Here is a 21,613-nt window from a genome sequence, read left to right on the forward strand (position 1 = left end):
GTGTGTGCCCTTTTCACTCTCTCTCTGTGCCCTTTTCTCTCTCTTTCTCTCTCTCTCTGTGCCCTTTTCTCTCCCTCTCTCTCTCTGTGCCCTCTTCTCTCTCACTATCTGTGCCCTTCTCTCTCTCTCTGTGCCCTTTTTTCTCTCTCCCTCTCTCTCTCTGCCCTTTTCTCTCTCTCTCTGCCCTTTTCTCTCTCTCTGTGCCCTTTTCTCTCTCTCTCTCTCTCTCTGCCCTTTTCTCTCTCTCTCCCTGTGCCCTTCTCTCTCTCTCTGTGCCCTTTTTTCTCTCTCCCTCTGTCTCTCTGCCCTTTACTCTCTCTCTCTCTCTGTGTGCCCTTTTCTCTCTCTCTCTCTGCCCTTTCTCTCTCTCTCTGCCCTTTTCTCTCTCTCTCTGTGCCCTTTTCTCTCTCTCTCTCTCTGTGACCTTCTCTCTCTCTCTGTGTGCCCTTTTCTCTCTCTCTCTCTGTGCCCTTCTCTCTCTCTCTGTGCCCTTTTTTCTCTCTCCCTCTCTGCCCTTTTCTCTTTCTCCCTCTCTCTGTGCCCTTTTCTCTCTCTCTCTCCCTGTGCCCTTCTCTCTCTCTCTCTGCCCTTTTCTCTCTCTCTCTCTCTCTGCCCTTTTCTCTCTCTCCCTGTGCCCTTCTCTCTCTCTCTCTGCCCTTTTCTCTCTCTCTCTCTCTGCCCTTTTCTCTCTCTCCCTGTGCCCTTCTCTCTCTCTCTGTGCCCTTTTCTCTCTCTCTGTGTGTGCCCTTTTCTCTCTCTCTCTCTGTGTGCCCTTTTCTCTCTCTCTCTCTCTGTGCCCTTTTCTCTCTCTCTCTGTGCCCTTTTTTCTCTCTCTCTCTGTGCCCTTTTTTCTCACTCTCTCTCTGTGCCCTTTTCTCTCTCTCTCTGTGCCCTTCTCTCTCTCTGTGCCCTTTTCTCTCCCTCTCTCTCTCTCTGCCCTTTTCTCTCTCTCTCTCTGCCCTTTTCTCTCTCTCTCTGTGCCCTTTTCTCTCTCTCTCTCTCTGTGCCCTTTTCTCTGTCTCTCTCTCTGTGCCCTTTTCTCTCTCTCTCTCTGTGCCCTTTCTCTCTCTCTCTGTGCCCCTTTTTCTCTCTCTCTCTCTGTGCCCTTTTCTCTCTCTCTCTCTGTGCCCTTTTTTTCTTTCCTTCCCCCCATCACATCTTTCTGAGTGGAGGGAGGAGGGCGTTGCTGTTGAAGCAGTTGACCACTCACTATGGAATCAGCAAGTCTGGAGAATTCCTGGGTGTGGCCTCATTTCCTCCCTTTCCCTTTATCTTCCACACTCCTTCCTGCTTCAGTTTTTCCCTCCCTCGTCTCTCCTCCCAATCTCCCAGCGACCTCTCTGTTCCCTCCCTTACCATCTCTGTCTCTCTCTCTCTCTCTCTCTCTCTTTCTCTCTCTGTGTCACCCCTGTCATACTTGCTCTCTCCCCCCCCCTCCCTCCCTCCCCCCAATCTCCCCCCCGCCCCGCCTCTCTCCCCCCTCTCCCCCCCGCCTCTCCCCCCTGCCTCCCCCCCTCTCTCCCTCCCTCCCCCCTCTCCCCCTCTCTCCCCCCCGCCCCGCCTCTCTCCCCCCCTCTCCCTCCCCTCTCCCTCCCCCCCTCTCCCTCCCCCCCCTCCCTCCCCCCTCGCCCTCATCTCCCCCCCTCTCCCTCCCCCTTCTCCCTCCCCCTCTCCCTCCCCCCTCTCCCTCCCCGCCTCTCTCTCCCCCCCTCGCCCTCCTGTCTCCCCCCCTCCCTCCCCCCGTCGCCCTCCTCCCTCCCCCCGTCGCCCTCTCCCCCCGTCGCCCTCTCCCCCCCGTCGCTCTCTCCCCCCCCATCTCTCTCCCCCCCTCTCTCCCCCCCCTCTCTCTCCCCCCCCTCTCCCCCCCTCTCTCTCCCCCCCCTCTCTCCCCCCCTCTCTCTCCCCCCCCTCTCTCTCCCCCCCCTCTCTCTCCCCCCTTCTCTCTCCCCCTCTCTCTCTCCACCTCTCTCTCCCCCCCGTCTCTCTCCCCCCCAACTCTTTCCCCCTGCCCCGGTCTCTTCTTAGTCTCTCTGCAAGTCCACGTCTCTCTCTCTCTCCCCTGTCTCTCTCTCTCTGTTCTCCTCTCTCTCTGTCTGTTCTGTGTCCCCTCTCGCTCTCTGAGGATGGGCCATCAGTTTCTTACAGTCCATGATAATTCCACAATCAGGGAGTGGGGAGAATGTGGGACTTGTTCCCACAGGGAGAGATGGGGAGAATGTGGGGGACTTGCTCCCGTGGGGTGCGGTGGAATGTGGGGTCTCGGTCCCACAGGGTGAGGGGAGAATGGGGGGGGTTGTGCTCCCACGGGGTGAGGGGAGAATGGGGGCTCATTCCTGCGGGGAGAGGAGAGAATGGGGGGGTTCTTGCTCCCACGGGGAGAGGGGAGAATGTGGGGGTCTTGCTCCCACGGGGTGAGGGGAGAATGGCGGGGGGGCTCACTCCCGTGGGGTGTGGTAAGAATGTGGGGGACTCTCTCCCATGGGGTTTGGGGAGAATGGGGTGCTCGTTTCTGTGGGGAGAATGGGGGTTTCAGTTGAGCGGAATCATGGTGATTGGTTTCCATTCTGTCCTGGACAGAGTCTCGTGTCATACTGACTGTGGGTCTGTGTGACTGTGCGGTGATGAGGGGGTTAAGGCAGAGGGTGAAAACCTTCTCTGTTTATCTCTGTCTCTCACTCTCCCTCTCTCCAGGAACTTCCCCAACCACAGTGACACAACAGATCCTTAACCGATAGTTTGCGCTGTTGTGGTCTGCCCCATTTCCCCTCTAGCTCTGGGCAGTCAGAAATATCGGATGGTGGGGTAGCTGCTGTCTGTCACAATAGAACTTGGCACAGTCCCCTGGGGATTGGGGGGTTTGTGTGTGCCTCTGGTGCTTGCCCATGAGGCAGATGCTGGAAGATCTCACAGCTGGGAGACCAACAGATAGATCAGTTAGCTGGCAGGTGGCCTGGTACCATTTATCGCTGTCTTTTATCGTTGGGTGAAACTTGCAGGTGGAAGACCAGAAATAGGCCATTCGGCCCATTGGAGGAACAGACTCATTCAATGGCTGAACTGATCGTCCTCAACTCCACTTTCCTGCCTATTCCCCATAACCCCTTGATTCCCCTCCAATTTTCTGATTAAAAATATCTCTATCACAGTTTTGAATATACTGAATGTCCCAGCCCCGACAGCCTTCTACAGTAAAGAATTCCACAGACTCACTCCCCGCAGAGGGAAGAAATTCCTACCCATCTCAGTCTCCAATGGGTGGCCCCATACTCTGAGATGATGCCCCTCTGGTCCTAGACTCTACCACACAATGGGAAACAACGTCTCTGCTTCTCCCCTGTCAAGCCCCCCTAAGAACTTTGCAGTGTCCTTAGACACGGGTGAGGTCCCAGAGGACTGGAGACTTGCTAATGTTGTCCACTTGTTTAAGAAGCACAGCAAGGATAATCCAGGTAATTATCGACCGGTGAGTCTGACGTCAGTGGTATGGAAGCTACTGGAGAAGATACTGAGGGATAGGATCTATTCCCATTTGGAAGAAAATGGGCTTATCAGTGATAGGCAACATGGTTTTGTGCAGGGAAGGTCATGTCTTACCAACTTGATAGAATTCTTTGAGGACGTGACAAAGTTGATTGATGAGGGAAAGGCTGTAGATGTCATATACTTGGACTTCAGTAAGGCGTTTGATAAGGTTCCCCATGGCAGGCTGATGGAGAAACTGAAGTCACATGGGGTCCAGGGTGTGCTAGCTATATGGATAAAAAACTGGCTGGGCAACAGGAGACAGAGGGTAGTAGTAGAAGGGAGTTTCTCAATTGGAGACCTGTAACCAGTGGTATTCCACAGGGATCTGTGCTGGGACCACTGTTGTTTGTGATATATGTAAATGATCTGGAGGAAGGTGTAGGTGGTCTGATCAGCAAGTTTGCAGATGACACTCAGATTGGTGGAGTAGCTAATAGTAAAGGAGACTGTCAGAAATTACAGCAGAATATAGATAGACTGGAGAGTTGAGCAGAGAAATGGCAGATGGAGTTCAATCCGGGCAAATGCAAGGTGATGCATTTTGGAAGATCAAATTTAAGAGGGAACTATACAGTAAATGGAAAAGTCCTAGGGAAAATTGATGAACAGAGAGATCTGGGTGTTGAGGTCCATTGTTCCTTGAAGGTGACAACGCAGGTCAATAGAGTGGTCAAGAAGGCATACGGCATGCTTTCCTTCATTGGGCGGGGTATTGAGTACAAGAGTTGCCAGGTCATGTTGCAGTTGTAAAGGACTTTGGTTCAGCCACATTTGGAGTACTGTGTACAGTTCTGGTCGCCACATTACCAAAAGGATGTGGATGCTTTGGAGAGGGTGCAGTGGAGGTTCACCAGGATGTTGCCTTGTATGGAGGGTGCTAGCTATGAAGAGAGGTTGACTAGATTAGGATTATTTTCATTAGAAAGACAGAGATTGAGGAGGGACCTGATTGAGGTCTACAAAATCATGAGGGTATAGACAGGGTGAACAGCAAAATGCTTTTTTCCCCCCAGAGTGGAGGACTCAATTACTAGGGGTCATGAGTTCAAAGTGAGAGGAGGAAAGTTTAAGGGAGATATGCGTGGAAAATTCTTTACACAGAGGGTGGTGGGTGCCTGGAACGCGTTGCCAGCAGAGGTGGTAGACGCAGACACGTTAGCGTCTAAGATATATTTGGACAGGTACATGGATGGGCAGGGAGCAAATGGACACAGACCGTTAGAAAATAGATGACAGGTTAGACAGAGGATCTTGATTGGCGCAGGCTTGGAGGGCCGAAGGGCCTTTTCCTGTGCTGTAGGTAGGATGGGGAAGGAAACTGCAAGGAATGGGCACATTAGAAATGTGGAGCTTATTCAAGGAAAAGCTCCTGTGTGTCCTAGATAAGGATGTACCTGTCAGGCAGGGAGGAAGTCGTAGAGCGCGGCAGCCGTGGTTTATGAAGGAAGTGGAGTCTGCATCTACCACCTCCGCTGGCAACACGTTCCAGGCACCCACAACCCTCTGTGTAAAGAATTTTCCACGCATATCTCCCTTAAACTTTCCTCCTCTCACTTTGAACTCATGACCCCTAGTAATTGAGTCCTCCACTCTGGGGGGAAAAAAGCGTTTTGCTGTTCACCCTGTCTATACCCTCATGATTTTGTAGTCCTCAATCAGGTCAAGAGGAAGGAGAAGGCTTATGTTAGGATGAGATGTGAAGGCTCAGTTAGGGCGCTTGAGGGCTACAAGGTACCCAGGAAAGATCTAAAGAGAGAGCTCAGAAGAACCAGGAGGAGACATGAGAAGTTGTTGGCGGATAGGATCAGGGTAAACCCTAAGGCTTTCTATAGGTATTTAAGGAATAAAAGAATGACAAGAGTAAGATTAGGGACAATCAAGGATGGTCGTGCGAAGTTGTGTGTGGAGTCAGAGGAGATAGGGGAAGCACAAAATGAATATTTTTCGACAGTATTCACTCTAGAAAATCACAACGTTGTCAAGGAGCATACTGAGATACAGGCTATTAGACTAGGTGGGATTGAGGTTCACAAGGAAGAGGTATTAGAAATCCGACAGAGTGTGAAGATAGATAAGTGCCCTGGGCCGGATGGGATTTATCCTCGGATCCTCTGGGAAGCCAGGGAGGAGATTGCCGAGCCTTTGGCATTGATCTTTAACTCGTCATTGTCTCCAGGAATAGTGCCAGACGACTGGAGGATAGCAAATGTGGTTCCCCTGTTCAAGAAGGGGAGTAGAGACAACCCTGGTAATTATAGACCAGTGAGCCTTACCTCAGTTGTTGGTAAAGTGTTGGAAAAGGTTATAAGGGATAGGATTTATAATCATCTAGAAAAGAATAAATTGATTAGGGATAGTCAGCACGGTTTTGTGAAGGGAAGGTCGTGCCTCACAAACCTTATTGAGTTCCTTGAGAAGGTGACCAAACAGGTAGATGAGAGTAATCCGGTTGATGTGGTGTATATGGATTTCAGCAAGGCGTTCGATAAGGTTCCCCACAATAGGCTATTGTACAAAATGCGGAGGAATGGGATTGTGGGAGATATAGCAGTTTGGATCAGAAGTTGGCTTGCTGAAAGAAGACAGAGGGTGGTAGTTGATGGGAAATGTTCATCCTGGAGAGCAGTTACTAGTGGTGTACCGCAAGGGTCGGTGTTGGGTCCACTTGGTAGTGTAGATGAGCAGAGAGATCTCGGTGTCCATGTACACAGATCCTTGAAAGTTGCCACCCAGGTTGACAGGGCTGTTAAGAAGGCACACAGTGTTTTAGCTTTTATTAATAGAGGGATCGTGTTCCGGACCAAGAGGTTGTGGTGAAGCTGTACAAAACTCTGGTGCGGCCGCACTTGGAGTATTGCGTACAGTTCTGGTCACCGCATTATAAGAAGGATGTGGAAGCTTTGGAAAGGGTGCAGAGGAGATTTACTAGGATGTTGCCTGGTATGGAGGGAAGGTCTTACGAGGAAAGGCTCAGGAACTTGAGGCTGTTTTCGTTAGGATGGTGACGGCAAGCACGAGGGGGCAGGGCTTTAAATTGAGGGGTGAAAGATATAGGACAGATGTCAGAGGTAGTTTCTTTACTCAGAGAGTAGTAAGGGAATGGAACGCTTTGCCTGCAACGGTAGTAGATTCGCCAACTTTAGGTACATTTAAGTCGTCATTGGATAAGCATATGGGCGTACATGGAATAGTGTAGGTTAGATGGGCTTCAGATCGGTATGACAGGTCGGCACAACATTGAGGGCCGAAGGGCCTGTACTGTGCTGTTATGTTCTATGTTCTATGTAAAGCCCCTTCTACACTGTCCCCCATCAAACCCCCTCAGTTCAGTGTGAGAACGGGGTTAGATAAGTGGCAGGGGGTGTTTGGTCTGATCAGTTATTGCCTTGGAGAGGGAGCAGGGTGGAGTCTGTGTGTCGGGGCTGTGGTCTGAGTAGCCGGGGGTTTGGTGTAGTTCAAGCAAGCTTGGGGGCTGAATGGCCTCTTTTTTATCACTGCCTTCACTCCCACTGAGCCTGGGTCTGTCCCACCAAATCGAGAGGGAGCAATCAGGGAAATGTCCTGTATTACCCCCCGTGGCCCTCCCCCATTGGAGTCCACAATAATCCAGGGGCATGGCTCTGATCTCTGACCCAGCCATCAAAGGCTGCCCTCTTCCCACCCCCAATTCCATCCCCCCCACCTCCCCCACGCACCCCCCTCCCCATCCCGGCTCATCAGCTACCACCCTGGGTATGACCTATGCCCCTCATGGTGGGGAACTTCAGGCTTTACCCATTCTGGGGTTCCATGTGACTCCAGACCACACACCACAGCCTCTCGGTCTTTGAGACAATCCCCCCCCCCCTCCCACCAAAAGGGCTGGAGCCTGGCACTCTGAGATTCCTGTGGGCAGTAGGGAATGGAGGGTGATAAGAGGGATGGTGGTGTGGATATCAGCCATGGTTAGGCGGAATGGCAGAGGGACCACGTGGCATTGTTCCATTGGAGCAGCTGATTTATTTGGTTTGGGAACATTTGGTTTCAGGCACCGCCTCACAGTTTCTCCGTGTGGGAACAGGCCCACAGAGGCATCTCCGATAATCCTCTGTTTCCTGCCTCGTCCTGGGATCTCCGGCAATACCGCCCTTGTTGCTGGTTATCTCTCTCTCTCTCTCGCTGCCTGTCCCCCTCCCTTTCTCTTTCTGCCTCTCTCCCTCCCTTTCTCTCTCTGCCTGTCCCTCTCCCTTTCTCCCTCTGCCTGTCCCCCTCCCACTCTGTCTCTGTCTGTCACCTCCCTCTCTCTCTGTCTCTGTCCTTTCCCTCTCCCCCTCTCTCGCTGACCTGTTCCCCCTCCTCCTCTCCCTCTCTCTCCCTCCCTCTCTCTCCCCCCTCCTTCTCTCTCCCCCCTCCCTCTCTCCCCCCTCCCTCTCTCTCCCCCCTCCCTCTCTCCCCCCTCCCTCTCTCCCCCCTCCCTCTCTCCCCCGTCCCTCTCTCCCCCCTCCCCCTCTACCACCCCTCCCCCTCTACCCCCCTCCCCCTCTACCCCCCCTCCCCCCTACCCCCCTCCCGCTCTCACCCCCTCCCTCTCTCTCACCCCCTCCCTCTCTCTCTCCCCCCCCTCCCTCTCTCTCTCCCCCCCCTCCCTCTCTCTCTCCAACTGTCCCCCCTCACCCTTGTTCCCTCTTTCCCTTCAGGATGATTGGCCTTCCCCTTATTGTTGCCCAGCCAATGACCACACCACTTCGTCCTCCCGTCACTTCACCTGACTCAGCCCCAATATCAGCTTGACTGTGGAAGCCCTCGTCACCTCAGAGAGCCGACCATTTGGACCCCCACACTCTTGGCTGCGCTCCCAAATACCATCCTCTGCAAACTCTGGCTCATCCCAAATTCTGACCCCATCCACACTCCCAACAGTGTCCCTCGTCACTCCAAGACCCATTCACCCATCAACCCCACCGCGCCCCCTGCCTTCGCCACCACCCCGACACCCCCTCCGTATCTCTGTCACCCCCTCCAGCCCCCTCCCTATCTCTGTCACCCACTACACCCCCTCCCTTTCTCTGTGACCTCCTCCAGCCCCCTACACCCCCTCCCTATCTCTGTCACCTTCTCCAATTCCAGACTTTGGGATCTCTCTCGATTCCCTTCAGTACACCTGCATCTGTCTCTATCTCCCTCCTTCTCTCTCTGTCTACCCCAGCCTCCCACTCTCTCATATCCTAAACACTGACCTCTTTGACTAAGTCGTCTCCCTGGCTCTGTTCCGTGTTCTGTCCTGAGGGAGTGTGGGGGGCCGGTTTCTGTTTGAGTGATCACCCCGCCCGTCCGTAATATACTATCCGCCCTGGAAAGGGTGCTGGGGGATGTTTTAGGACAAAGGCGCTATGTGAATGCAGGCTGCACTGATTTGACAGGGAAGGGCGGGGTTCCAGGGTTGGAATTTGAGTGACCAGGGGTAGGACAACGCCCAATGCCTCTCTGGTGGGAAGGCCCTGCTTCCTTGTTGGTCCACGACACGGTCATCTACCTGGGGTGTCTGCAATCATAACCATTGAAACATAGCTGGATCCCACAGACAGCAGTGCTGTGTGTGAGTGCAAGTGTGTTTAAAACTCTACTTCTAATGCCTGCTTCTCTGTGGGCCTGACAGTTATTACTTTGTCCCTAACTACCCCTTTTAGGAGCTGCTGGCGAGGGCTTCCTCTGTTGATCCGTACGTCTGAGACTCAAAGCCTCCCCCCACCCCGGACCTACCTCCCCCACATTCCCAGGCCCTAACTACTCGTTGGGTCAGAGGGGTTTATCCTTACTTCACCCCTTGTTCCCTTTGCCTGTCACTTTAAACCTATGCCCCTCTCGATATTGTTCCTTTTTCCGCATGGGGACAGATTCTCCCTGCCTGCTGTCTACAGCCTGATTTTGAAAGTCTCTGTCAAACCTCCCTCTCTCAGTGGTTTTCATTCAGAGGAGAACAATCCCAACTTAGAGCTATAGAGTCATTTAGCACAGAAACAGATCCTTCAGTCCAACTTGTCCATGCTGACCAGATATCCCAAATAAATCAAGTTCCATTTGTTAGCATTTGGCCCCTATCCCTCTGTCCATGTATCCATCCAGTTGTCTTTTAAATGTCCTAAATGTACCAGCCCTCACCACTTCCTCTGGCAGCTCATTACACACACACACACACACACACACACACACACACACCAGCTTCTGTGTGAAAAAGTTGCCCCTCAGGTTCCTTTCCCCCTCTCACCTTAAACCTATGCCTCTCTAGTTTTGGACTCCCCTACCCCCCCTGGGGAAAAGACCTCATCTATTCACCCTATCCATGCCCCTCATGGTTTTATAAACCTCTACAAGATCACCCCTCTGACACTTCATGGAAAAACAGCCCGAGCCTACTGGGCCTCCCCCATAGCTCAAACCCTCCAACCCTGACAACAACTTTGTCAATCTTTTCTGAACCTTTTCATGTTTCACAACTTCTTTTCAAAAGCTAATGTCTTCAATCTGTCCTCATCGCTGAAGTTTCTCATCCCTAGAGCTGTTCTTATAAGTCAATAGCAGAGCTGGGCTGAGAGGTGGCAAATGGAGTTTAATGCAGACAAGTGTGAGGTGATGCACTTTGGTAGGAGTAACCAGAAGGCAAAGTACTGAGCTAATGGTAAGATGCTTAGTAGTGTAGATGAGCAGAGAGATCTCGGTGTCCATGTACACAGATCCTTGAAAGTTGCCACCCAGGTTGACAGGGCTGTTAAGAAGGCATACAGTGTTTTAGCTTTTATTAATAGAGGGATCGAGTTCCGGAACCAAGAGGTTTTGGTGAAGCTGTACAAAACTCTGGTGCGGCCGCACTTGGAGTATTGTGTACAGTTCTGGTCACCGCATTATAAGAAGGATGTGGAAGCTTTGGAAAGGGTGCAGAGGAGATTTACTAGGATGTTGCTTGGTATGGAGGGAAGGTCTTACGAGGAAAGGCTGAGGGACTTGAGGCTGTTTTCATTAGAGAGAAGAAGGTTGAGAGGTGACTTAATTGAGACATATAAAATAATCAGAGGGTTAGATAGGGTGGATAGGGAGAGCCTTTTTCCTAGGATGGTGACAGCGAGCACGAGATATGGGACAGATGTCAGAGGTAGTTTCTTTACTCAGAGAGTAGTAAGGGAATGGAACGCTTTGCCTGCAACGGTAGTAGATTCGCCAACTTTAGGTACATTTAAGACGTCATTGGATAAGCATATGGACGTACATGGAATAGTGTAGGTTAGATCGGCTTGAGATCGGTATGACAGGTCGGCACAACATTGAGGGCCAAAGGGTCTGTACTGTGCTGTAACGTTCTATGTTCTATGATTCTGTGTTCTCTCCAGTGCATTCACATCTTTCCGTGAACATGGGGCCCAGAACTGTACACAGTACTCCGGCAGGGGTCTAACAAGTGTCCTGTACAAGTTCAGCATCACCTCCTTGCTCTTGTACTCAATGTCTGTATGAATAAAGCCAAGGACACTCTGCTTTATTAGCCGCGCTCCCTACCTGTCCTGCCAATTTTTATGGTCTGTGTAAATATATCATCACCTTCTTCTGCTCCTGCCACACCCCCTTTTAGAATTGTAACCTCTATTTTGTATAGTCTATCAATGTCTTCTGACCAAAGTGCATCACCTCAGGCATCTCTGTAATTGAACCTCATCTGCCAGCTCTTTACCCATTCCACAAACCTGTCAATGACCTTGTGTGAAGGAGATATAATGTGCATTACCATCTGTCACCAAGCAATGAGACTCCCCGCTCCACCCTACTCTCCACCAGGGGTTGTTAATGCCTCCCACGAGAAGACAACCCCTCGGCTTTGGTGGGAGCTCACAATGACTACATCGTTGAGGCAGAAGGGGCTTTGCAGAGGATCCGAGTGATTTCGGACAGGGTCGAGAGGGTGGAATTGCTGGGGGAAGCTCTTGAGGAGAGGCCAAAGATATCTGATGGCCGCTATTGAATCTGGTCTTGGATTTCTGGGACAGAACCATTCCCCCCCAGACTAGGTTGTGCAGTGAGAGAGAGAGAGAGAGAGGGGAGAATGGGGGGCTCGCCCCCGTGGGGAGATAGAGACAGGGGAGAGAATGGGGGACTTGCCCCTGCAGGGAGAGACAGCAGAGAATGGGGGACTCGCCCCTGCAGGGAGAGAGAGAAGGGAGAATCGGGGACTCACACTCGCACGGGGGGAAGAGAGAGAGAGAGAGAGGGTGGGGTGAGAATGGGGGATTCATTCCTGTGGGGAGAGGTTGTGTTTTGGAAGAAAGGGCTGGGTTGGAGAAGGAGGATAAAATTGTGAAGAGTAGAAAGATGCAGAAGCGATGGGGGTGGTGGTGTGTGGTGTTGGGGGAGGCCTGTGTTCGAAGCAGAAGCTTCGTCCCTCAGCTTGTGTGTGTGTGTGTGTGTGAGAGAGAGAGAGAGGGAGAGGTGAGGGGGGCCTGTTTGGAGTTGTAAGGAATTCCTATGCAATGACGACAGTGGGCCTGTCTAAGAGAAGTTCTGTCTGTGATTACTTTCTCATTCTCTCTCTCTCTCTCTCTCTCTGCGCCCCTTGTTGTGGAGGTGGAGGCGGGCTCCTGTGTGTAATTTGAGACAGGAGTCTTGCATTCTGTCATCCTTGCCCTTATATGGCAAAGTATGTCAGCCATCCCTGGACTGCAGCCCTGCTGGGGGTGAGGGGGCTGGTGGGGGTTGATGTGAGAGATGGAGGAAGCCCTGGGGATGAATGGTCCCAGTTTTGACAGGCACACTCCAACCTACCCCTTTGCACACCATCCCCACCCATCTGTTTTCAACCCTTCAGGTGGGGGATGGGGTGACATTTCAACTTGGCATCTTGGGCCTACCTGTACAGGCTTCCCTCTTCACCAAATTGGTCACCTCCTCCAGCCCCCTACACCCCCTCCCTATCTCTGTCACCTCCTCCAGCCCCCACACCCCCTCCCTATCTTTGTCACCTCCTCCAGCCCCCACACCCCCTCCCTATCTCTGTCACCTCCTCCAGCCTACTACTCCCCTTAGTACCTTGCACAGGTGACAGACATAGGGAGGTTAGACAGGTGTAGGGGGCTGGAGGGGGTGACAGAGGTAGGGAGGGGGTGACAGAGATGGGAGGGGGTGTAGGGGGCTGGTGAAGGTGACAGAGAAAGGGAGGGGGGGTAGGGGGTGACAGAGATAGGGAGGGGGTGCAAGGGGGCTGGTGAAGGTGACAGAGATAGGGAGGAGGTGTAGGGGTCCAGAGGGAGTGACAGAGGTAGGGCCGGCTGACTGAGTTCAGCCTAAATAGTGGGATGTCTTCAGAGCACAGATTTAACCTCAGAGCAGGGAGTGATATGAATTTGAGTTTAAAAATGAAATAAATGTGTGAGTGGGTGGCTTGGCCAGATGTGGGGCGGGGAGGGGATAAAGTTTCGCCATGTGTGGTAAAATCCTTTAGCCTAGCTGCCCACTGCACACACGAGTCACACTTCCCTTGGCCTCTTTCTGTTCCTCTTTTGGGGCCATTTTCCATTCTTCCAAAACTATATTGTTTGCACTCCACCCAGTCTAGTCCAACCCTCTAAGGCATTAATGCCCTGTTCACTCGTGAGTGTTCGTATTCTCTCACAGTGGGGGTGTCCAGCAAACCCCACACCCACCAACCCATGCCCCCACCACCACCACTTTGCGATGTCTTGTTTGCACCTTAATGCAGGAGGTAGGGCCTTCTGGAGCATCGTGTGCTCGTCCTGGCCTGTGTACACTGTCTCCTGCTACTGACCCAATCACTGGCGTTCCATCTCCTTCCTGTCCGGCCTCCCCATCTAGGGGTGGGGTGGCTGAGGACATGACTTTGGGGGAGTGGGTGGTGGGACCCCCCGGGAGGCATTTCCCCACCCCACTCCCTCTCTTCCTCAGATGTGTGGTGAGATGGGGGAAATGAGAGGTATTGTGTGTGTTTGCGTAGAGTGATGGGGTAGGCAGCATAGGGTTAACCCAGGATTTTGGGTGTGGGGAGGGGGTGGTGGTGTAGTCAGGGATGGGTAAAAATGTTCGAGAAGAGCAGCCCAGTCCTTGGCACAGTTGGAACATGCCTCACCATCGCCTGTACTCGCCCTGCTCTCTCGCACACGCTGACTGGGCCATATATGGCAAACTTTGAGAGGAATGATAAATTGGGCAGGAAGTGAAATGATAATGACTCGATGATTGGAATCTCCAAATATGAGCATTGGGTTCTGGAAAACATGCTTTTGGCTCAACTCTCAAGCCTCGCTCACCAAACTCATTTATCAACCACAGTATAAGGTTCCTGTTGCCATCCTTGGCCAAGCAGGCACCCCCCCCCCCGCAACAACTCCACTGTGGCAAACATATGCCCCCTTTCCCTGCTCCTCATTGGATGGTGTTTCACCCCCACACCGCCTTTGACCTTCGAACCTCAATTTGTGGCTGTTTTTGGAGAAGGGTGAGAGGAGGAATTGCATAAATCATTAATTCTCATAGCTACAGAAGCAGGACTGTGCACCAAGAGCAGGTCAAACAAAAATGGATTGGCATGATTGTGAACCATTGTAGGTCAATTGTCCCCTTTTACTGGCTGATATCATGGAGGGAATGTGACGGCCCAGTGGTATTATTGCTGGACTGTCAATTCAGATGATGTGACCTGGATTCAAATCCTGCCATGGCAGATGGTAGCATTTGAGGTCAATAAAAAATATCTGGAATTAAGAATCTAATGATGACCATGAATCCATTGCTGATTGTTAGGAAAAGCCCATCTGGCTCACTAATATCCTTTAGGGAAGGAAACTGCCATCCTTAATTAGTCTGGCCCACATGTGACTCCTGACCCACAGCAATGTGGTTGACTCTTAACTGCCCTCTGGGCAATTAGGGATGGGCAATAAATGCTGGCCTGGCCACCGACACCCTCATCCCATGAATGAATAAAGGGAAAAATAAATGCAACAGTCGTATTACAGTACTGGTGGGGTGGGGGTCTGTCGCTGTATAACACTGGGGTACAGTACCGGTGGGGTCGGGGTCTGTCGCTGTTTAACACTGGGGTACAGTACCGGTGGGGGACAGGGTCTGTCGCTGTATAACACTGGGGTACAGCACCGGTGGGGATGGGTCTGTCGCTGTATAACACTGGGGTACAGTACCGGTGGGGTGGGGGTCTGTCCCTGTATAACACTGGGGTACAGTACCGGTGGGGTGGGGGTCTGTCTCTGTATAACACTGGGGTACGGTACTGGTGAGGGACGGGTCTGTCCCTGTATAACACTGGGGTACAGTACCGGTGGGGGACGGGTCTGTCCCTGTATAACACTGGAGTACAGTACCGGTGGGGGACGGGTCTGTCGCTGTATAACACTGGGGTACAGTACCAGTGGGGGACAGGTCTGTCCCTGTATCACACTGGGGTACAGTACCGGTGGGGGACAGGTCTGTCCCTGTATAACACTGGGGTACGGTACCGGTGGGGGACGGGTCTGTCACTGTATAACACTGGGGTACAGTACCGGTGGGGGACGGGTCTGTCCCTGTGTAACACTGGGGTACAGTACCGGTGGGGGACGGGTCTGTCCCTGTATAACACTGGGGCACGGTACCGGTGGGGGACGGGTCTGTCCCTGTATAACACTGGGGTACGGTACCGGTGGGGACGGGTCTGTTACTGTATAACACTGGGGTACAGTACCGGTGGGGGACAGGTCTGTCCCTGTATAACACTGGGGCACGGTACCGGTGGGGGACAGGTCTGTCGCTGTATAACACTGGGGTACGGTACCGGTGGGGACGGGTCTGTCCCTGTATAACACTGGGGTACAGTACCGGTGGGGGACAGGTCTGTCCCTGTATAACACTGGGGTACAGTACCAGTGGGGGACGGGTCTGTCACTGTATAACACTGGGGTACGGTACCGGTGGGGACGGGTCTGTCCCTGTATAACACTGGGGTACAGTACCGGTGGGGGTCAGGTCTGTCCCTGTATAACACTGGGGTACGGTACCGGTGGGGACGGGTCTGTCCCTGTATAACACTGGGGTACAGTACCGGTGGGGTGGGGGTCTGTCTCTGTATAACATTGGGGTACAGTACCGGTGGGGGACAGGTCTGTCACTGTATATATCACTGGGGTACAGTACCAGTCGGGGACAGGTCTGTCTCTGTATAACACTGGGGTACAGTACCAGTGGGGGACGGGTCTGTCGCTGTATAACACTGGGGTACAGTACCGGTGGGGGACAGGTCTGTCCCTGTATAACACTGGGGTACAGTACCGGTGGGGGATGGGTCTGTCCCTGTATAACACTGGGGTACAGTACCGGTGGGGGATGGGTCTGTCCCTGTATAACACTGGGGTACAGTACCGGTGGGGGACGGGTCTGTCGCTGTATAACACTGGGGTACAGTACCGGTGGGGGATGGGTCTGTTAATAGAGATGTACAAGTTTATTGCTAACTGTTTGGGGATTGTACATTACCCTGGTTGTGTGTGAGTTTGTCAACATGACTAGAAAAGTGATTCAGAAAAGAAGTGTAGCCAGAAGATAGGGAGAAGTTAATTGCTGCGGGCAAGTATGAAATTTTAACTGTCACTTGGGACTGCCGAACTCTCCTTGTTTCCCCAGGATAATTTCTTGAAGTTGAGTTTTGATTTGAACCAGCCCTTGCTTGTTTAAAGTTGTGTGACACACCCCACAATATTTCTGTTACTTTGGGTTTGTGGCAGAGGGTGTGTCCTTTGACAGAGGAAGCCAGACGCAGTGACATTACTGAGCTCTGGTTTGTCCTCTGCTTCTGAAATGCAGCCCCTGCAGCGAGTCGGGTAGCAATGCGATATTTCCTTGTTTTGGACAGGACTGAATGGCCTCTGCCTTTTCCAGTGGAACAGGATCCAAATCCACTGTTTTCCCCCCTCCATGATTTGATACACTTCTCTCAAGTCTCATAGAACACAGAACGGTACAGCACAGTACAGGCCCTTCAAAGAACAAAGAAACCTACAGCACAGGAACAGGCCCTTCGACCCTCCAAGCCTGCGCCAATCAAGATCCTCTGTCTAACCTGTCATCTATTTTCTAACGATCTGTGTCCATTTGCTCCCTGCCCATCCATGTACCTGTCCAAATATATCTTAAAAGACGCTAACGTGTCTGCGTCTACCACCTCTGCTGGCAACGCGTTCCAGGCACCCACCACCCTCTGTGTAAAGAACTTTCCACGCATATCTCCCTTAAACTTTCCTCCTCTCACTTTGAACTCATGACCCCTTGTAACTGAGTCCCCCACTCTGGGAAAAAGCTTTTTGCTATCCACCCTGTCTATACCCCTCATGATTTTGTAGACCTCAATCAGATCCCCCTCAATCTCCGTCTTTCTAATGAAAATAATCCTAATCTACTCAACCTCTCTTCATAGCTAGCACCCTCCATACCAACATCCTGGTGAACCTCCTCTGCACCCTCTCCAAAGCATCCACATCCTTTTGGTAATGTGGCGACCAGAACTGTACCCACGATATTGTGCTGAATTTTTACCCTAAACCTAAGGCCTACCTAACCTCTACCTTATACTATCACGCATATGCCTATCTAATTGCTGCTTAAATGTCCCTAATGAGGCCGACTCCACTACCCTCTCCAGTAGTGCAATTATCGCCCCAACCACTCTCTGAGTAAAGAACCTACCTCTGACGTCTCCCCTATGTTTACCTACATTCACGTTAAAACAATGTCCCCTCGTAACAGCTACCTCCACCTGAGGGAAAATGTCTCTGGCTATCCACTCTATCTGTACCTCTGATCATTTTGTACACCTCTATCAAGTCACCTCTCATCTTTCATCGTTCTTAAGAGAAAAGTGCTAGCTCCCTCAACCTTTCCTCGTAAGACCTTCCCTCCATTCCAGGCAACATCCTTGATTTTGCTTCTGTCTTTACGAAAGAAACGAACTTTGTAGTGAATGAAACCTTTGAAGAGCAGGTGTGCATGCTGGAATGGATAGAGATAGAGGAAGCTGATGTGCTGAAAATTTTGTCAAACGTTAAGATTGACAAGTCGCCAGGCCCGGACCAGATTTGTCTTCGGCTGCTTTGGGAAGTGAGAAATGAAATTGCTTCGCCACTTGTGAAGATCTTTGCATCCTCGCTCTCCACTGTAGTCGTACCTGAGGACTGGAGAGAGGCAAATGTAATTCCTCTCTTCAAGAAAGGAAATAGGGAAATCCCTGGCAATTACAGACCAGTAAGTCTCACGTCTGTCGTCTGCAAGGTGTTAGAAAGGATTCTGAGGGATAGGATTTATGACCATCTGGAGGAGTATGGCTTGATCAAATACAGTCAACACGGCTTTGTGAGGGGCAGGTCATGCCTCACAAACCTTATCGAGTTTTTTGAGGATGTAACTAGAAAAGTTGACGAGGGTCGAGCTGTGGATGTGGTGTATATGGACTTCAGTAAGGCATTTGATAAGGTTCCCCATGGTAGGCTCATTCAGAAGGTCAGGAGGAATGGGATACAGGGGAACTTAGCTGCTTGGATACAGAATTGGCTGGCCAACAGAAGACAGCGAGTGGTAGTAGAAGGAAAATATTCTGCCTGGAAGTCAGTGGTGAGTGGGGTTCCACAGGGCTCTGTCCTTGGGCCTCTCCTGTTTGTAATTTTTATTAATGACTTGGATGAGGGGATTGAAGGATGGGTCAGCAAGTTTGCAGACGACACAAAGGTCGGAGGTGTCGTTGACAGTGTAGAGGGCTGTTGTAGGCTGCAGCGGGACATTGACAGGATGCAGAGATGGGCTGAGAGGTGGCAGATGGAGTTCAACCTGGATAAATGCGAGGTGATGCATTTTGGAAGGTCGAATTTGAAAGCTGAGTACAGGATTAAGGATAGGATTCTTGGCAGTGTGGAGGAACAGAGGGATCTTGGTGTGCAGATACATAGATCCCTTAAAATGGCCACCCAAGTGGACAGGGTTGTTAAGAAAGCATATGGTGTTTTGGCTTTCATTAACAGGGGGATTGAGTTTAAGAGTCGTGAGATCTTGTTGCAGCTCTATAAAGTTTTGGTTAGACCGCACTTGGAATACTGCGTCCAGTTCTGGTCGCCGTATGGCAGGAAAGATGTGGATGCTTTGGAGAGGGTTCAGAGGAGGTTTACCAGGATGCTGCCTGGACTGGAGGGCTTATCTTATGAAGAGAGGTTGACTGAGCTTGGTCTCTTTTCATTGGAGAAAAGGAGGAGGAGAGGGGACCTAATTGAGGTGTACAAGATAATGAGAGGCATAGATAGAGTTGATAGCCAGAGACTATTTCCCAGGGCAGAAATGGCTAGCACGAGGGGTCATAGTTTTAAGCTGGTTGGTGGAAAGTACAGAGGGGATGTCAGAGGCGGGTTCTTTACACAGAGAGTTGTGAGAGCATGGAATGCGTTGCCAGCAGCAGTTGTGGAAGCAAGGCCATTGGGGACATTTAAGAGACTGCTGGACATGCATATGGTCACAGAAATTTGAGGGTGCATACATTGTCGGCACAACATTGTGGGCTGAAGGGCCTGTTCTGTGCTGTACTGTTCTATGTTCTATGAGGATCAATGGTCGGCACAACATTGTGGGCTGAAGGGCCTGTTCTGTGCTGTACTGTTCTATGTTCTATGTTCTAAATCTCCTCTGCACTTTTCCCAACGCTTCCACATCTTTCCTGGAATGAGGCTATCAGAACTGGACACAATATTCCAGATGTGGCTGAACCAGGCTTCTGTACAGCAAAATCTCCTCTGTCTCTTCTAAACTTCAGTGGATACAAGCCCAGTCCATCTGATCTTCCCCCATGAAACAACTTATCTCATTCCAGGGATCAGTCTGGGGAAACCTTTCTCTGAACTAGCAGACCTGATGAAAGGGTTTCAGCCTGAAACACTGACGTGCCTGCTCCTCAGACACTGTCTGACCTGCTGTCCTTTTCCAGCTCCCCACTTACTGACTCTAGCTTCCAGCATCTGCATTCTGCCTGCTGTCTCCAAGGTGCCGATTCTTAGAGCAACTTTACCGAGGGAGGTGTAGAAAGGTGGGCTGCAGCGGTTCAAGAGGACAGCTCACCACCACCCTTTCAGGGGCCAGTAGGGATAGGCAAGAAATGGTGGGCCCAGCCAGCCTTGCCAACATCCCACAAAAATGAATAGAAATAAAAAGGTTTCGCCTTCGTGGGAGAGTCTAGAACATAGAACATACAGCAGTACAGCACAATACAGGCCCTTCGGCCCATAATGTTGTGCTGAAATTTTACCCGAAATAAAGTCTATCTAACCTTCACCTCTACCTTATACTATCGTCCATATGCCTGTCTAATTGCCGCTTAAATGGCCCTAATGAGGCTGACTCCACTACCCTCTCCAGCAATGCATTCCACGCCCCGACCACTCCCTGAGTAAAGAACCTACCTCTGATGTCTCCCCGATATCTACCTCCACTCACTTTAAAACTATGCCCCCTTGTGATAGCTACCTCCAACCTTGGAAAAAGTCTCTGGCTGTCCACGCGATCAAAACCTCTGATCATTTTGTATACCTATTGGACCTTTATGGACCAGAGGCCATCATCTCCAAGTGAGGAGTTACCTTTTGAAGGGAGAGATGAGGAGGAGTTCCTTCTCTCAGTGGTGGGGTTGGTGAATCTGTGGGATACTTTACCACAGAGGGCTGTTGAGGCTGCATTGTTAGTGGTATTCAAGGCTGAGAGAGAGAGAATAAAGGAAATGAAGGTTACACAGGGAAGGAAATCACCTGAGGATAATCGGATCAGGTACGATCTCATTGAATGATGCAGACATGATGGGCTGAATGGCCTGTGTTTGTTCCTGTATCTCTCGCTCACTTCCTCATTTTGGCTTCACTGTGTATTTTCCTGTTTCTGTTTCTGTCATTCCTGCATTGGCCCTGACAAATGGTCTCTGTTTCTGGTGGCTGCCCAGCCTCGCCTTGTATTCCCTGGTCAGGGATCGGGAAGCAGAGGATAAACAGTTGTGATTTTGTTGTTTTCCTGTTTCTGTCTTTGCAGATAGTAAGGCGATTGTAGATGGGAACCTGAAGCTGATCCTGGGTTTGATATGGACCCTCATTCTGCATTACTCTATCTCCATGCCAATGTGGGATGAGGAGGACGATGAAGCCAAGAAACAGACCCCGAAGCAGAGGCTACTGGGATGGATTCAGAACAAATTGCCCGAAATTCCAATCACCAACTTCAGCAAAGATTGGCAAAGTGGGAAAGCCTTGGGTGCCCTGGTGGACAGCTGTGCCCCTGGTGAGGACACCCTCTCTTTCCCTTAGTGCCCTCCAAAACCACAAACCCAAAGCTACACCTCCCCTCCAATCTCCCTACCTGACCCACCTCCTCCCCTGTCCCTCATCTTCCCCCTTCCCCAGTCTCCCTTGCCCCAGTCCCAATTTCTGGACTCCCACAAACGGCCCTTGCCCAATCTACCACTTCCCTATATCTCTTCCCCAAGCTCCCCGAATCTTCTACCCCCATCCCAATTGTTCCCTGTCCAAACTCCCATTCTCCTGATCCTCCCTCAATCTGCCCCCTCCCCACTCTCCTGTCCTCCCTCCAGCACCCCCTCCCAATCTCCTAGTCCTCTCTCCCTCTCCTCATCCCCAAACTCCTTCCTCCCTGTGCTCCCCAATATCCTGTCCTACCTGCAATTCCCAGGCTGTGTGTGTGATTGGTGACATTGACTGTGATCTGTCTCACTCTAGGGCTCTGCCCGGACTGGGAGACCTGGGATGGTACAAAGCCAGTGGAAAATGCCAGGGAAGCCATGCAACAGGCTGACGATTGGCTGGGGATCCCACAGGTAGGTTGGCAAGACTGTGCCAGGAGGGTTCATTGTCACTGGTGAGTTAGACAGTTACCATGGTCAGGGAGCGGAAGGGAAGAGGCTCCGACTGGATTATTCAGGCTTGAGAAGGGGGCTGAATAGCGTCCTCCTGCTCCTGTATAACAGATTTGAGGATTGGGCTGAATAGCCTCTTATTTTTTCCCTGATAAAGCCTGTTACACAGGAGCAGGAGGA

The 21,613-nt window shown here is 51.5% G+C and overlaps 1 protein-coding gene across 1 annotated transcript in view; it reads left to right on the forward strand.

Moving 5' to 3' along the window:
* Positions 1 to 21,613, forward strand: part of LOC125450013 (filamin-A) — a 109,385-nt gene that overhangs the window by 3,283 nt on the left and 84,489 nt on the right. Inside the window, 2 exon segments of the mRNA XM_059643190.1 lie at positions 20,596 to 20,841; positions 21,297 to 21,394. Of these exon segments, the coding sequence (XP_059499173.1) occupies positions 20,596 to 20,841; positions 21,297 to 21,394 (344 nt within the window).

The sequence above is a fragment of the Stegostoma tigrinum genome, chromosome 49 (assembly GCF_030684315.1).
Source record: "Stegostoma tigrinum isolate sSteTig4 chromosome 49, sSteTig4.hap1, whole genome shotgun sequence".
Classification (NCBI taxonomy): domain Eukaryota; kingdom Metazoa; phylum Chordata; class Chondrichthyes; order Orectolobiformes; family Stegostomatidae; genus Stegostoma; species Stegostoma tigrinum.